The 17,750-nt window shown below is 47.1% G+C and overlaps 1 protein-coding gene across 2 annotated transcripts in view; it reads right to left on the reverse strand.

The window, feature by feature from the left end:
- Positions 1 to 343: 343 nt before the first annotated feature.
- AATF (apoptosis antagonizing transcription factor) overlaps positions 344 to 17,750 on the reverse strand; it is a 104,793-nt gene continuing 87,386 nt past the window's right edge. The window contains exons 12-13 of one of the 2 annotated variants that reach the window (XM_057535467.1): positions 13,358 to 13,407; positions 344 to 632 (exon numbers count right to left, since the gene is read on the reverse strand). In XM_057535467.1, coding sequence (XP_057391450.1) covers positions 13,377 to 13,407 — 31 coding nt within the window. In that variant the 3' untranslated portion in view covers positions 344 to 632; positions 13,358 to 13,376. The remainder of the gene's footprint in view (positions 633 to 13,357; positions 13,408 to 17,750) is intronic. The other variant, XM_057535466.1, reaches the window with a different exon arrangement.

Consider the following 17,750-nt stretch of genomic DNA (forward strand, 5'->3'; position numbering starts at 1 on the left):
GGAAGAATCTTTATGGGTGAAAAGAGGAAACAAAAAAGAAGTCAGAGATTTGTATTTATCAACAAATAGGCAGATACCTCCAAGCTACAATGCCTCCGGGGCAGAGCTGACAGGTTTTGGGGGACTCCCTGCTCCTCACAGCCGCGATCAATCGCTAAAGGTGACTCACCCCGAAAGCGGCATCTACCCTAGGATTATTCCTTCCATGAAGTATTTTATATTGTGAAAGAAGGCCATTTGGCTGGGAAAACAATGAAAACCCTCCCAAAGAACCTGTCACCCTGCGGGAACGCCACATCACTCACTCTGTGCTGCTTAAGGAATCGAGTGTGGCAGCGGTGGCAACAGTAAAAACACTCTTTATTTGTGGTGGTTCAAGGCCGTGGGGGGCAAGCCCTTTGCACACGGACGCACTGGTGACGCAGATGCTGGATTCCAGGTTTCCGGGCACTCGTCAGGCCCGTGTTCTGAACAGCACACGTTCCCGGGATTTCCCGAGTTCGTCTATTTGGGGCTGGGTGTGTGGAGGTCCCGCCTCAGGCCTCGGGCCAGAGGGAGATGGGCGCCGTCAGTCCCTGTGGCCTTCGTCAGGGGGGCTGAGTTGGCCAAAAAGAGATCGATACAGCTCTGTCCTGGAAGACAAACGAAACAAACTGGTTAACGCGTTGGTTAATTTTTCAAGGTTAAAAAAGAACCAAGAAGCTGGGAAATACCCCAGTCTGATTCTTCCATTGGAAACACAGCCACATAATTAAAAATGCATCCCACAGCTCTTATTCACAAATACGAAGGAGGGAAGGAACCTAGAAGCGGCCAAACAGCAGAATATGTAAATAGTCCAGCGTGGCTGGATACCCTGTCTCCAGGGAGCGAGTTTTCTATAAGTTTGCCCTTTACACACAGGCTCTTCAAGTAAGAAAACAAGATTGAATATTTTAATAGGATGTATGAGACTGCCGCACGAGGAGGAGGATTCAATCAGACATGGGATGTAGGGGATATAATTCAGTTTTCATACATTTTCTTGGACTTGGCAGTACTTGAAAAACAATGAAAATGACCCAGCAACAAGATTCCAATTACCAGCACACGTGCAGCTGCTCGGGCACCAAGGCTCTTCCCCACGCCCCGGCCCTTCCGCTATTCTCCATCTAATAAATAATTCGATTGGCTAATTTATTTCTAAAGCTGGGTCTGACGTTAAAAAAAAAAATCCTAACATGCCAGGGTCTTGCGTCCCTGAAAATGAAGTAAATGACCACTTGCCACCTCTGTTTCCACCACCACCTGGCCAAAGGCACCTGTCGGGGGTGGGCGAGGCCCTCCCAGCACCGGCACCGAGCCCGCAGCTCCAGAACACTTCCCTGGATGGAGGGCAGAGTCTCCCTGCGGAGATGCCAGGAGCCAGGAGGGTCCAAGCAGGTCAAACCCACGGGGAGGTGGGGACCACGCCCGTGCCCTCGGGGAAGGAGGGAAGGCACCTGGGCGAAGGCCATGGACCAGCGAGTAAACGACCTCGGAGAAAGCTGTGCCTGCTCTGCTTGTGTTTTCAAGATCTACAGCCTGCCCTCCTTGTTAGGAAAACAGGCTTTTCCTGACAGAACTGCTCTCATCATCTGAGAGTCATCAGCAGCAAATCTGATTTTCAAAACAAAACAGAAGACAAAAAAAAACCCCACCCTTCAAACAGCTATTTTTGGTCCTGCTAGACTTCAACACAAAAACTTACAAGTCTGTTTTTGAAGTCACCTTACTATAGTGGTGTGTACCAAAAGAGACATAATAATTAGAAAACCCAGCAATAGGAACAGCATATTAAAACTTTTTGAAAGGGAAAAGTCTTAAAGAAGGAACCGCAGAAGCCACGGGTATAAACAAACCTTATCATGCTGGGGACCACGTGGCAGGCAGGGAAAGTGCAGCCAGAAAACAGTGGGTCTCCTGTATTATTATAGGAATTTTATTGCAAGAATTTGCTGGTGCCCTCAGCCGACCATGGTGCCCCTGGACCTATAAACAAAGGATGCAGGTTCACCCGGAGCTCCAGGGTCTCTTTTGTTCCTGAGCTGTACACATCTGCCTGGCTCGGCCTTGGCCGGGCCCCGGACACGCGCGTACAAAGGCGGAAGGCAGCTTCAGACCACGTGCGAATGAGAGGCAGGCAGCCTCCCTTCCAGAGGCAGTGGCTGCCAAATCACCAGCTCCATCACACAAAGGACAGCGATGCCCTGCCCAGGCGTCACTTTATCACGCGATGGCCTGCCTACTTGCCAATAAGTACAAGTCTCTCTCGCCAGTTCCACAAAGAAATTAAATGGTGTTAAGGGGAGCGTCGCCATGACAAAGAGGACAGTGTGGCTTTAAGGCTGCGACATCTGATGAGAGGGGGCTGCAGAGGCACCAGGCCATCTAGCCCTTCACAGTCATCCCTTCCCAGCCTCGCCGTGCTCGCCTGCACCAGACCCCATCATTACCACCGAGCAAATGCTTCCTCTCCGCGCGGTGACATCAGCAAACCGCCTGGGCTAACGCGGCAGTTACTGCCCGCAGCAGGGTTCACGTGTCAGGAGCAGAGAGGGAAATGCTGAAACCCATGTTTTGATAGAACATCATTTCACACTCAGGTGGGCAAAGCTGACAAACATGCAGCTGTTCATGGCAAAGCAACTTGGAAAGCGGAGTGGTCTGGGCTCTTAAAATATTTTTGCAGAAAAGAGAGAAAATATGAGTAAGGGATTATTCCAATCTAAGAATCCCCAAGCAATTTCAACTTTAAGTCTTCCTCACCCATGACCACCAATCAGTGACCGTTTTTACCTTCAAAGTATCTCAAACTTCCCTGCTCCTCCAGGCTCCATTATTTCAGATCTTACCATCTCTTACCCAGAATGCGGTGACAGCCTCCTAAACGACTTTTCTGTTCCCGTCTCCTCTTCCCCCGCCTCCATCCCCCTGAGCCCCAACTCTAAGGACTCTAGAGATGGACAAAGCAGACCTTCCTGGGGTCCAGGAGTATCACCAGGATGAAGACCCCCAGACTCCGGCTGCTTAGCTCAGCCCCAGCCCTTCTTTTTCCCTGCGGAGGACCCGCCGGGGACAGAGCTGGGAAAACCACGGCCACGAAGGGTGGGGTCCAGGGGCTGGTCCTCGAGCCTCTCTGTGTACCCCCTAACAGAACTCTACAAAATCCCGCAGCCCCTGCACACATTTTTAAGTTGACATATAAAATTTTTCTTGATGAAGTTAATAGTCACAAAGGATATAATTACCACAAATCTGTGAATACCAACTTTTAAAATAACTCTTACATCCCTTTTGTAATACGCCCAATGGAATCTATATGCCATACTGATCTGATACCCATCATCACTCACTTAAACAACACATAAACAAACTCTTTAATTTGGAAATTTTACAGCATCTTTCTCTTTTTAAACTTGTATTTCCATTTGATTTTTCCCTACAGATTTTTGTCCTAATATAATTGTTTTATGCTTGAAAGTCTTTTATTGATCACACTATCATACTTCTTGGCCACAAAAATAAGTATGCAAATTGAAACACTTTTTGAAATTTGAAAAGTTGAAATATTTTAATTCCTTGGGACCATAAGGCTCTAAGTAATTTTTAAAAATTACTTCTGGATTGTGTTATCATTACAATTATTATTAGGATACAACTGATATATACCATAACAATATAATAAAATGTAGTATAATTTTGGTAAAATTTTAATATATATAAATATGTAAAATGTTACTGGAAATTATCTCTCAATGATGTGGACGAGGCTTTCCCCTCCATTCCCATTCCATGGATGAATATAATTTATTGCTAGAATGAAAGAGGGTTCAGCACCAAGTCTATTCCTATTTTTTAGTTTTTGTAGACAGAAGTGATGAGAAACCTTGCCACACAAACAAGTAGATGTGGGAATGGGAGAGTTTTGTTATAGCAATGATACTCAATTCTTTTAATTCCTTCTGAATTAACCACCCCCCAATCACAGAGTGATCTACCACCAAAACTTAGTTTTAATGATCTACCAGCTGACAACTCAATTAGGTTCTCCTGCAATTTTGCTGAGAATAAAGACCTGGAAGCCACCTGACTGGCAGGGCTCTGTTACCCAGTCCTGGGTCACGGCCGGTCGCAATCCCTACACCGTATTTTGACCGGTCCTTTTGTGAGGTTCCCCACTCCAGAGTAACGTCCCATGTCAGGGTAAGGAGGGGCTTCGTGTCTGGAGAGGACGACCGCGAAAGGCGAGGGAGAAGGAGGACTGGCAGCTCCGGCTCGGGCAGGCTCTCAGGCAGGGCTGCTGAGAGCCTCTCAGGAAAGAGCTGGAAATCTGATTCCTGCCACCTCCCTGTGTCTCCTTTCCAGTGGGAAGATCTCTGCACGGCCCAGGAGGAAGACTGAGGCGGAGGGCGTCCTGAGCGTTGCCCCAGACCCAGGCAGATGCTAGACCTGGGGCCAGTGCTCAGGGCCAGGGAAGGCACTGGAAAGAAACAGGCTGCGTCCATATCCCTATCCCATCCCAAGGCAGGAACACAAAACTAAAAACAGAACTAGGGGATGAAAAGCCGCCATGGGACAGAGGGTCGGGCTGCCTTCTGCTGCACAAAGCGCCTTCCCCTGCAGCATCCTTCCTAAGCGGGACTGAGCCGCCCAGAGAAGCCGAGCTATCAGTCCTTCAGGTTAACCTCATCTCCATCCGATTCTCCAGGGTAAGTGTATAGTTTAATACTTGAGGTCCCCTTAAGGCCATGCATAATGAAGTTGGTTTTTTTAAAATATATAATTCCTGCTCCCTATCACATTAAGAATCAAGATTTGAATCACTGAGCTGAAATGCCTTCCCCCCTCTGTCACCCTCCCCCCACACTCCTGGCCTCAATGGCCAGTGGGAATGTCCATTGTAGAAAATATATTAATGTGGGTATCATGCAGGAGAATAACCTGCAGAGTAATTAACAGGACTTGGATCTAAGGTAGAAGGTTGATAGCAGGGGCTCTTCCTTGAATTAAAATTTAACTTACCCTTTATTGCAACTACAAAAGCAAGTAATGAGCACTAACATTTTTATTTCTTTTAAACTGTCATTTAGGCTATAGAGGGGATAATTACCTATCTCTAATGTAGTAAGGTTTTATAACCCTTAGTGAGGCATTTTCTAATTTAATATTTTTACTATATTATCATAAAACCTGTTTCTGGAAAAAAATGATCATGGATTAGTAGCCATTTTCCATAAAGACAGAGTGTGTGTGTGTGTGTGTGTGTGTGTGTGTGTGTGTGTGTGTGTGTGTGTGTGTGTGTGTGTGTGTGTGTGTGTACTGGGATTCGGCTTATTTATTATGTGACTCTTGTGAAGAGACTTAAGCGCGCCCGGTCGAGCTGGCTGTGAGATGCCATCACTTGAGTGGCGGGCGAGGTTTGAAGCAGCCCTAAATGAGACGCGGGTGGACGTGAGTCATGCTGCCATGCAGCCACGCGCACTCCTCACTGACCGCGACACAGACCAGGGGCTTCCACGCCATCATTGGGGCAAACAGTACAAAGGAGCACCTGAACCCTGCAGAGGATCTGTGCGGGGGCGCGGCTGACTCGGTCAGGAGCTCACGGCACCTGGGACTGAAGGAGCCGCCCAGGCCTCGCCCCAGACACCCCACTCCTCCTCCTCCTCCTCCGGCCCGGACACCCCCAAGCTGCACCCCCCTGGCCCTGGGGCCAAAGGCGAGCAGACAGCAGGGAGAAAGCAGCCAGGCCACCGCTCCCCAAAGAAACCTGCACAGCCTCCAAAAGTACATCCCATTCTCCGAGCAAGTACAATATGCAGGGATTTCAGCGTGTGCCCCTAGAAACAATATCGCTGCTTTCCTGATTAAAACTATACACAGAATTTGTCCTTAATTAATTTGAGATTGTTCATTAGTTGCTTCACTGGGGGGGACGGGGGGTTGTCCTCCCTAAATATACAAGACGCATCCCAGAGTGTGCGGGGGGGCCCTCCCTCCCCCATAATCCCCTCCCCTTCCCTGCACACCCGAGGGCCCTGTGCCGCGTGCTTCTGCGGAACTTGATGTCTTAGACATACATTTGAGAATCCAAGGGTGACGAAACGCACAAAGGCAAAGTGAGACTAAGGGCTCCAATTCCAGCAGCACTCGTGTCCAGCAGAACCTCGACAAAACCCGAATCCCTGTCAGTACAGACACAGCAAGAACAGAAACTCACACCGACCACTGTGGTTGCTGACTGCAGATGTACTTTTAAAAATCATTGGCAATGTTACTGATGCATGTTTTTCACGTTTGTGTTTGGAAAACATTTTACTTATTAGTGCTGTAGAAGCTTATAAATGTGTATTAGGTGAGGATGGTCCCTGCCCTCAAAGTATAACACAAAGGTATAATAAATTCATAAAACACACAGGAACGCCTATTTGCTCTGCTAGGTTTTCGTAGGATTACAGAGACAAGAACAACGCGGCGGAACCTGCGTGGGGAAGGTGAACGTATCAGGTAACTCCGTCTGGACAGCCCACTCCACTCGGAGAGGTGGCAACGTTCTCCCTCTCGCCGGGCGCCCCTCTGCTGCTGTGGGACCCTCCCACAGTCCAGTCCTCCGGAGCCAGGAGGGACAGCTCCTTGCTCCTCCCCGTGGCAGCATTTCAACCACTGCTGCCTTCCCCTGACTAAATCTGGTCTCTTCTGGGTGAAAAGAAACAGTTCACTCCATTCCCGCCATGACAGAGCTGGAGTCCTCCTGCTGGCCTGGCGGAACCCCTCGGAGCCCTCCAGGTTGCCGAAGAGCTGACGGGCAGGCCCTCGCTCTCCGAGCCCACACCAACGTGTCTGGACAGTCCAGGCGGCCCAGGTGCGCGGGGCGAGCTCTACCACCTCCTCTGTTCTCAGCCCGTCCTTTTCTGCCCTCACAGAGCTTCCAGTCTCTCTGTTCTGCCTGCCAGCGTGCCCAGTGCATCCCAAGTGCCAGCTGAAAAAGATATCTTGCCAGTCATCACTTGGCACCAAACCAAGGGGTCCTCCCAACCTAACCTTCTGGCTGCTTTGAGGTCTGCTCCCCAAATACTAGAGACTCGACGGCACCTCCCTTAACCTTTCATTCCTTCTGCCTCCTCTGACCCCAATCTACTCTACTCTGTATCAGAGACTTTACAGGCGAGAGAAAGACGCCTGAGAACTGTTTCTATGACCTAAGAGGGGAACTATATTGGTCCAGATGGCAGGAGGCTGCCCTGCACTCCTGGGGCCCACGTGCACATCACAGCAGCGGGATCAGAGGCAGGGCCCACACTCCGGGCCTTCATCTCTCAGGGAGCCTGCGTTGTGAGGAAGACAATGCGGGCGAAGGGACAGAAGTACGTCCTGTAAGGGAGGGAGCATCACGTAGGATGACGTAAAACAAAACGAGTAGAAGACTCAGAATTTTTGAATGCAGCCGAAAGGCCAGCACTTAACAAAAAGTGGGTCTCGGGCTTCTCTCCCGAAACGCCGGCACAACTGCATACCAAAAAATAACACACACACACACACACACACACAACCAAGAAACGTGAAAAGAGAAGAAAGCGACCTTCTCTTACTGAGGTCTTATTTCTTAACAGGATCAAGTTAGCAAAGTAATAGTGACTCAGAGAATGCCCTCACCTATCACTAATTACCTAAATCTGGACCCAAAGCAAATCTCCCATCAGAACCAGGCTCAACTCTTCACAAGCTCCAAGGCAGCCCACCGCAGCTGCCCAAATCTGCCACAAGGTGGCAGCACACGACGCATTTCTCAGTGGACCAGGCAACTAACTACCAAGGCTCCCAGCAAACTGTGGCCATAAATTACCTAGAGTGTCTGCTCTCCTCGCCATCCTCCCCAGTGCTTGAAGGAGACTCGGGAAGGTCTGTTCCATTTCGCTCCTTTGGTCAGGTCAGAACCAGGTCCTTCAAACCTCTGCAAATGCTTTTAGCCCTACAGCTTTAAATTACAGATGATGACACGGCCTCTGGCCCGTCTCCTAAAGATCAGACAGACTCAAGATTTATAAATGTTCAAAGACGCAGGTTCAGGCCCCAAACAAAGGAACTGAACGGCTGGGAGGAGGAAGGAGAGGTGAGAGGGAGCGAGGGGTGAATCTGTAAAGGTTTTCTTCCCACTTGCGCTCCCTCCTTGCTCCCAAGCCAGTTACAAATTCACTCCACTTACACAAGGAAGAAAAACACTTGAAACTTCCATCATCTCTACCACTAGTTTCAAGCCTTTCAAATTCTTTTAAAGAAAAATAATTTACCTTGGTGGGACTTGCAAAAAAGTGGAGGTGGGTGGGAGGGACTGTTGACAAAAGGGATGTCGCCTCCTCTCCTGTGCATTAATATTCCATATTCCTGGGATGATTTCCACTTTCACAGTTTGACTGTTTTATAACAGATTTGACGCGAGAGAAGACAAATGGCCTTACAAAGGAAAGACGACAAATCATCTCACCGCTTTTAGCGGGGTCTTCTCTTTACTTTTATTTATTTTTATTCTGTGGCTGGGCTGCGGAGCTCTCTGCCTTGCTGGCGATGTTTAATATTAACGCCACAAGCCCCCGCGATGCTGGCAATAGAGTTGGCCGGTGTTGTGTTTACGGCTTTGTGACTGCTGGCTTCAGGAAGATGAAGCTCCTTGTCCAAACAGCAGCCCCTCTAACAGCTCCTGTTAAAAGCCAGGGGATGCTTCACTGCTTAGACGTGAATCACTTCCTTCAACCCCCACGGAAGGGGAGGCTGACACTGAGTTACATTTGTATCCCTATCAGGACCGCTGCCCAACGACCCAGGGCCGGGCAGGGGCGGGCGTATGATGCTTCTCTCAGCTCCAGTTTAAGGCTACTCTGAGGGGATCAAAACACACAGAAATTAACAAGGGTATCTGTCGTCAACCCACAGAGTTTCAGCAAGGCATTCCATTACTTACTTTACCAAAAAACACCCAGTCCTAATCCGAACATACAAGCGGCAACTACTGAGCACACAAACACCAGCCTGCAGGACACAAAGACCACCATCCACACGCTCCCCCCAGGGTGCGACCGCCCTCTTGGTCTTTTTTATCTTCCTCCCATAGCCCTTCTCCTGGGTTCTGTTCTAGGCCCTCCTCCCTTCTCTCTCTACCCCTCCCCTGGCCAACTCATCCACGCTCTCAGCCCTGCCGATCTCCTGGGTGCAAAAGCCGCCTATGGCCGGAGGGCCCACGTCCCACCTCGGCACTGCGTCCAACTCCAATAAACTGGCCACTGAGGGCACCAGGCCCTGCAGGGCGATTCTGCCACCTCAACTACCTTTGTTAATCATGGCAGCAGATTCTGTTATTCATGCCCAACACTTAACTGTTCAATGGCAGGAAGCTACAAAGTTATAGGTACCAACACCACATTTTCTGATTAAAAAATAAAATCCTCCCTGAGATAGGGATCTTGTTTGGACAGTTCACTTACATTAATTGACAGAATGCAAACTGATGCCCTCCCTCTGTCACTCTTTCTTGGTTTTTAATGGTTTCCTTCAAAGAACTTCCTCCTCTCCTCCGTAAATCAGAGAGAAATTTGGAAAAAAGGTTTCTCCCAGACACCTGCCAGGGCAACTAACCCCACGAGGACTGCCCAGGAGCCATCAGCTTCCGGGTGTCTGCAACTGGCCACCTCCCCACCCACGCGCCTCGGTTCACCAGCTAGTCACTGAAGTCAGCAATCTGATGACCTCGGCCAGTTATGGGACTGGTTTTTAAAAGCCTGGCTGCTCCTTGCAAAACGAGAGGTCTGCGCTTCTGCCCCGGAAGCTGGTGACTCCGTTCTGCGGCGCGGCTGCGCCTCCCCTGCAGGATGGAGAGGCAGGCGAGGACGAGGAGGCCGAGCGCCGCCAGCGCCGTAGGAGAAAATGTGTATTGATCTCTCCCTTCTTGTAGAGGAGCACGGAGCGCTGAAGGACAGCTGCTCCTCCCTGCAGCCTTTCACATCCCACGCGCGACAGAAGGCCCAGCCCTCGCCCGCCTCCGGGAAGCAGAAAGGGGCAGCTCCTGTGGCCACCAGGCTGCCAGGTCTAAGGTGCGGACTCCAAACACCCCAGGCCACGAACGCCTCCCCTTCTTCGGATCCAGTAATTTCCCTCTCTGGGCTGACGTTTCCTCATCTATATTGGAGAAGAAAGAGCCTTCAGTCTTATTTACCTTTTAAGTGGATGTGCCCAGAGGGTAAAAGAGTTAATGTTTATAAAGTGTTCTGCTCCCCAGAGGAAGACAATGGATAAAACACAAGGTGTGGTTGGCTCATTCAAGACCTCGTTTCCAGGGTAGTTAGTAACAGCTTCCCATTACAAATGCCCTGCTTCCCAGCACCTGGAACTCGAAGTACACTCAGGCAATGCCCTTTATCTAAATATCCTTTTTTGCTGTGACACTTAATACCAACACTAAAAATAACAAAAGGGAACCAAGGACTATTATGCCTTGTTAATGCACGTACAGGAGCCATTCCAGAACTGTCTTCTTCTTAAACCAAACAAATCCTGAGAGCATTCCAAAAAAGCTGACCTACAATGAGAACTGGTCATCACTGAGCCCTGTCTGAACACTCCATGTTTCCACAGTAACTAATAATTCGTAGAAGGGCCACCAGAAACCAAACCCGGTATGGTTATCACAGCCAAGATGGGCAGGAGAAAACCAACAGTATGAACAAGTTTGTGGTGTACACTCTTGGGAGCAATTGAAATACAAGAGTGTTCTTGAAAGATCTTTTCCCAGGGTTCATCCTAAGTTAAAAGACCTCCAAAACTCTCTAAGTAAAGGACTGGGCATGACAAGTCCCAGAGCTGGACTCTCCTTATTTCTAGGGCTTTTCCAACGTGGCCAGGAGCGAAGAACAAACTGTGGAGCCGGCTCTCAGGCGGTGCGACATCCTCGCGCGGAGAGGATTAGGGTCCGCACGGCCGGTGAACTGCCGTGTACAGAGTGCCGTGGGAACAGAGCAAAGTGCGGACGGTCCCCGACTTACAACGGCTCGACTCAGGATGTTTCCACTTTACGATGGTGCGAAAGCAATGTGCACTTAGTAGAAAGTGTACTTCCAGTTTTGAGCTGTGACCTCTCTCTGCCCGGGCCGGGGATGTGCGGCAGATCCCCTCTTGGGATGCTGGGCAGCGCAGCCCCCGGTCAGCCACACGATCACGGGGCTGGACAACCGACACACTGACAACCACTCTGTGCCCAGACAGCCCTCCCGTTGTTCACTCTCAGTACAGTATTCGATCAATGACATGAGACACTCAACACTTTATTATGAAATAGGCTTTGTGTTGGATGATTCTGCCCAACTGCAGGCTAGTGTGAGTGTTCTGAGCACGGTTAAGGTGGGCGAGGTTCAGGCAGTGATGTCAGTAGCTCAAGTGTATTAAATGCATTTTCGACTTACGTTATTTTTAAACTGCAATAGGTTTATCGAGATGTAACCCCACTGTAAGTCGATGAAGATCTGTATATTAGAGTTAGATGACTTGGAGAGATTTTAGTAAAAGAGGCAAGAAGCCTTTGTTCATTCATCTTATAGGGATTGTTTGCAAAAATAATCTTACCAGCAAATTGCTTACAAGCAACAGACTCATAAGCTGAAGGCCTTTAAAGGCATTTCAGACAGGAGACCTACAGCCAACTCTTCTCAGGTTTGCACAGAAATGGGTATGTCTGCGTTGCAGGGAAAGGAACAATGACATAATATGTACACATGGGAAATGTAAATTTTGTTTATTTACCTATTTGTACAGATATCATTAAAACAGTCCTTCTCAGAAACAAAAAAATTATAAAGAACATTTCATTCTCAAGAATCTAATGAGCGAGAAGGATTATTTTCACTTTATAAAGAAGGAAACTGGGCTTCCCTGGTGGCGCAGTGGTTGAGAATCTGCCTGCTAATGCAGGAGACACGGGTTCGAGCCCTGGTCTGGGAAGATCCCACATGCCACGGAGCAGCTGGGCCCGTGAGCCACAGCTGCTGAGCCTGCGCGTCTGGAGCCTGTGCCCCGCAACGGGAGGGGCCGCGATAGTGAAAGGCCCGCGCACCGCGATGAAGAGCGGTCCCCGCACCGCGATGAAGAGTGGCCCCCACTTGCCGCAACTAGAGAAAGCCCTCGCACGAACCGAAGACCCAGCACAGCCATAAATAAATAAATAAATAAATAAATAAATAAATAAATAAAATTTAAAAAAAAAAAAAAAAAAGAAGGAAACTAAGGCCCAGAGAGAAGATTTCTTCAAGGTCACACTGTCTGTGAGCTGGGGCAGAACAGGTGCTCAAGGATCCCGAGTCGGTTCTCTAGCCCAGAGAAGGCTGACATCAACTGGGAAAAGACTTAAATTGTTTTGCAAATAAAACTTCTGCTACAAAAATGCTATATAGTAAGTAAGGCAGGATTCAATTGGAATCAAAATATATTATTGCAAATGTATGAGTATAATACCATACATTTTTACTAAAATCTCTCCAAGTCATCTAACTCGATAATACCAAACACAGGATTACAGTAAACATACGCATACTATTGTACTTTGACTAATAAATGAAACATTCTTAGCAAGAAAAAAACCCGAATAAGTGTTTTTGTGAACTGTAATAAGTACTGTTAGAGAGGAACAAATAAAACAGGGGTTCAAGGACAAAAGAGCCACACCTCAGTCGGGGGTGGGGAACCATTAAAGGCTCTCTGGAAAGGCTGGTGTGTACCAAGGACTACGGACCCTGCAACAAGAAAGGATGCAGGCAGGGCAGGGGTGAGCAGAATTAAGAGACACAAGCGGGAGGAGGAGGGAGTGTGTCCTGGGACCTCGGGGGCCGGCAGGACAGCACAAAGAACGTGCACACCAAACCAGGTGGTGAGGAGAGAAAGGTAGCAGGGTGACAAATCACTGCAGGCCTTGAGTGGCAGGTTCGAGTGTGGCTTTTACGCTGTAGGCGACAAGGAATAGCATTTTCTAAGTGGTATTTTAGGAAGGTGCAATCTGGCAACGATGCACAGAACTAATTAAATCAGACGGGGGGTCAAGAGGCTGTTGGTGTTAACAGTCTATGTGGGAAGAAAAAAAATCTGGGCTCACAAAGCCGTAGGACTGGAGAGTAGAGACCACTGAATGATATACGAAAATAAAGTTCCAAGCAGACCAAACGTAAGAAATCAGAAAAAAGCAAGAGAAAATATCAGCAAACAGCTCACCCTGGGATCCAGGAGGGAATGCCTAAGCATAAACACAATGAAAAACACTCCTAAGAAAAAGGTGTTATTAGATCACATGAAAAGTAAAACTTACATATGACCAATGAAGATCGTTAATACCAACAGGTGAGCAAACGGGGAGAGCTACAAAAAATAGGAAATATGGTATATAATCATAATATGTAGAATTCACACAAACTGTAAAGAAAAATTAAACCCAAAGGAAAAACTGGACAAAGGATAAAAACAGAAATACAAATGATTAATAAACATACAGACTCTTCAAGGCTATGATTAAATGAGAAAATAAACATTAGATACTTAGCCCAGTGCCTAGCACACTGCAGGGCCTCAGTAAAGTGTCACTGTTGTTGAACTCTCCATATCAGCAAAGGTAAATGACATGAGCCTCAGGTGGGGGTAGGGGGGATGTAAATCAGTACAACCCATCACGAACCCCTGAAAGTACATATATAACTGAATCACTTTGCTATACACCAGAAACTAACACGACATTGTAAAACAACTATACTGCAATAAAAAAAATTTTTTTTTTAAGTTTTTGCCTTTGACCCAGGAATTACCCTTCTACTCCTTAGAACCTAAAGATACAAGCAAAACCTAGAACATGGATTTCTATACAAATATGTTCACTGCAGCATTCCTTAAAGAGAAATGAAAACAATCAGAAATAACCTAAACGTCTAAGAATAAATATTCCATAATTGAATATTATAAAGTCATTAAGATGTCTTTAAAATATTTAATGGTATTAAAATGCTTATAATATAAAGTTAACTGGAAAAAGGGATTCAAACATATATGAATATATCTTTATAAAATATACACACAAAAAGTTCTGCAAGAAAATATATATTAGTAGTAGTAATAATATTCAATTCCTAGTAGCAGGTAACATGAATTTCCTTTGTCCTTTCTGTATTTTCCAAATTTTCTTCCATAAGAAGGTTCTGTTTTTGTTTTTAAGATTTTTTTAAAAAATAAATTTATTTATTTATTTATTTTTGGCTGCACTGGGTCTTTGTTGCTGCGCGCGGGCTTTCTCTAGTTGCGGTGAGCAGGGGCTACTCTTCGTTGCGATGCGTGGGCTTCTCATTGCGGTGGCTTCTCTTGTTGCTGAGCACAGGCTCTAGGCGCGCGGGCTTCAGTAGTTGTGGCTTGCGGGGTCTAGAGCGCTGGCTCAGTAGCTGTGGCACACGGGCTTAGCTGCTCCGCTGCATGTGGGATCTTCCCGGACCAGGGCTCGAACCCGTGTTCCCTGCATTGGCAGGCGGATTCTTAACCACTGCGCCACCAGGGAAGCCCAAGATTCTTTTTGATGTGGACCATTTTAAAGTCTTTATTGAATTTGTTACAATATTGCTTCTGATTTATGTTTTGGTTTTTTGGCCGTGAGGTAATGTGGGATCTTAGCTCCCCGACCAAGCACCGAACACGCATCCCCTGCACTGGAAGGCGAAGTCTTAACCCCTGGACTGCCAGGGAAGTCCCTTTTGTTTTTATTATAGGGGAAAAATGTAGTCTCTAAGGAAAGAAGGTGACAGGCACCTGAATCCGGGAGAAAGAGAACTGTCAAGAGCAAATGGACTGAATACACTGGACCAGGTTTCAAAGCTAATTATGAGGTTTAGGGTCTTTGGAATCAAAGAATGGTGTAACCATAAGAGCAGGCCTGGAAATTCAGTGATTCACACTAAACTGTGAATGGCTTAACAGGTAAAACCTTCTTATATAGAAAGCATCTTTATTATAACAGAAAGAAACAATCATTTTAATCCAAACAAGTTTTTAATGGAGAGAAAGGCTCTGTGTATGTGCGCCGGGGGTGGGGAGGCAGCTTCCCTTTGGCACAGGATTCCCACGTATTTCTAAAAGCTTGCTGTCTGCCCTCTTAGCGAAGCAGGCAGCGCGTCAGTCTCATAAAAGCTTGCTGACTTCTTGGGCTTCCCTGGTGGCGCAGTGGTTAAGAATCCGCCTGCCAATGCAGCGGACACGGGTTTGAGCCCGTGTCCGCGGAGATCCCACATGCCACGGAGCAACTAAGCCTGTGCACCACAACTGCTGAGCCTGCGCTCTAGGGCCCGCGAGCCACAACTACTGAAGCCCGCACGCCTAGAGCCCGTGCTCCGCAACAAGAGAAGCCACCGCAATGAGAAGCCCACGCACCACAACGAAGAGTAGCTCCCGCTCAGCACAACTAGAGAAAGCCCAGGCGCAGCAACGAAGACTCAACACAGCCAAAAATAAATAAATAAAATAAATAAGCTTGCTGATTTCTTGAAAACAGGGGCAGGGGTCAGGAGCCACACTCCCAGATGCATAAACCAGCTCCCCGACAAACTTGCTGTTTGTCTTGGGCAAATTACTCAATTGCTCTGTGCCTCAGTATTCTTATCATAGAACACAGATAATGTCAACCACTTTAGTGGTTTCTTGTAAGGACCGAATGAAAATACATATGAAGAGTTTAGAACAGTGTCTGACGTATAGTAAATGTTCAGTAAGTGGAATCTGAGGGAGTTCCCTGGTGGCCTAGTGGTTAGGATTCCGGGCTTTCACTGCCGTGGCCTGAGTTCAATCCCTGGTCAAGGAACTGAGATCCAAAAAAATAATAATAAGTGGAATATGAAGTTATCATTCCACGCCATTTCACTGCCAATCAGAAATAGGGTGGCAGACTTAGGGTGGATAAATCAGAGCAAAGGATGAACACAAAAACTGAGATGATCTGCACATCTTAGCAACCCAAGCTGCTTAGGTGGCTCAGTGATCACTGTGGGAAATGTATTCATAATATGAATGGATGACTAATCTAAATTCAGGTGAAAAACATTAGCTGTGGCCTACCTCCTTGCAAGTTACTTCATTGTGACTAATACAGTATCTGTAAGATATTACATTTTAAAAGACAGTAATAATAGAATACAAAAACTTAAAAATAATAATTCCTTAAGAGAAACATTTACACTCACTTTAATGAATGTGAAATATCCCTTTGGGAGAAGAATAAGATTCACAATCTTTTGAAGAAATGATGGGAATTTGACTGCAGAAATGAGAACTATAGTTAAGAAACCCTATTCTGGGGAAAGATTTATCTGTTCAGCATCTACAATCTCTTTCTAGAAAGTGTGCTTTTCTCTCTCTACAACCTGCTTGGAACCAAGGCTTGAATTTGAGAATGCAAATTCTTTAGAACTGTGTGAGGACTGCAAACCAGCGAACCAGGAAATATGGAAGAAACAAGAGCAGTGCTTTCTTTGCAATCCAGTTTTAAAACTCTGGCCCAAGTGTCAGGTTTGAACTTGAGAATGTTCTCTTTGTCCTTTCTGACGTTTCTGGAGGAGGAAGGCCCCAGGCCCCCTCGCTCCGTGCTGGATGCCATCTTTAATGATGATATATGGGGGTCCTTTCCCTTCAGCACTGCTGGGGGGTCAAACGTGTGATGCCGCCCGCCTGAGCATCAACAAGCAAATTATAAACTGTGTCAATCCGAGTTAATGCAAAGCTGTAATCCTCTTTAACAAGAGATCAAATCACTGCCATGAGTTATGTTCATTCTGTAATCTGATAAGGAAAAGAGGGAACCTCTAATAACAGAGTAATGGGAGCCTTTAATGACGCTGGGGAAAGACAGCACCAGTGCAAGTTTCGAGCTCGTTCCTGCTGATTAGATCAATGTTGCATATTTGCTCGGGCTTGTTTCACCTGTCAGAACAACCTGTGTTTTTTTAGGAGATAAGAAGCCTCAGAGAAAACATCTATATCTTAACCATTCTTGCTCTCAAGTTTTTAACCAACGAAAAATGCTCTATGGAGGGTATTTCTGGGGTTATTAGCTGATGTGCTCTCAAATGCTAAGCAAACTTCATCAGAATATTTCACCACGATTCGGTGCATTATGGCTAATAAAAATGGGGGGGGGGGTTAAAGTAGGTAACGGAGAATCAAAAATGGTCTAAGTAACCTCTGGATTACCAATTAGGGAGAAAAGAACACCATCAGGAGAGTGGTAGAATGTGCCCATACTTAGGGTACAGACCCACACACAAAAATGGCATGCGGAAGATAAACTGCCTGTACAAATTCTATTATACCGAGGCACTTCAAGAACAACGTGGCAGTGATGTTGACAAAGCACCTTCCAAGGCTGGATTACATTTGTACATTTCTAAAACTCCAGATGTAAAACAATAATGTATTTGGTGCTTAGCAGTTATCATTAAAGGATTCTCTCCTTGTTCTTTCTAAAGCCAGTAGCTTTATAAAAGGAGAGGGGAAGGGCTTCCCTGGTGGCGCAGTGGTTGGGAGTCTGCCTGCCAATGCAGGGGACACGGGTTCGAGCCCTGGTCTGGGAAGATCCCACATGCCGCGGAGCAAGTGGGCCTGTGAGCCACAATGACTGAGCCTGCGCGTCTGGAGCCCGTGCTCCGCAACAAGAGGGGCCACGATAGTGAGAGGCCCGC

Source organism: Balaenoptera acutorostrata, chromosome 20, assembly GCF_949987535.1.
Source record: "Balaenoptera acutorostrata chromosome 20, mBalAcu1.1, whole genome shotgun sequence".
Classification (NCBI taxonomy): Eukaryota; Metazoa; Chordata; class Mammalia; order Artiodactyla; family Balaenopteridae; genus Balaenoptera; species Balaenoptera acutorostrata.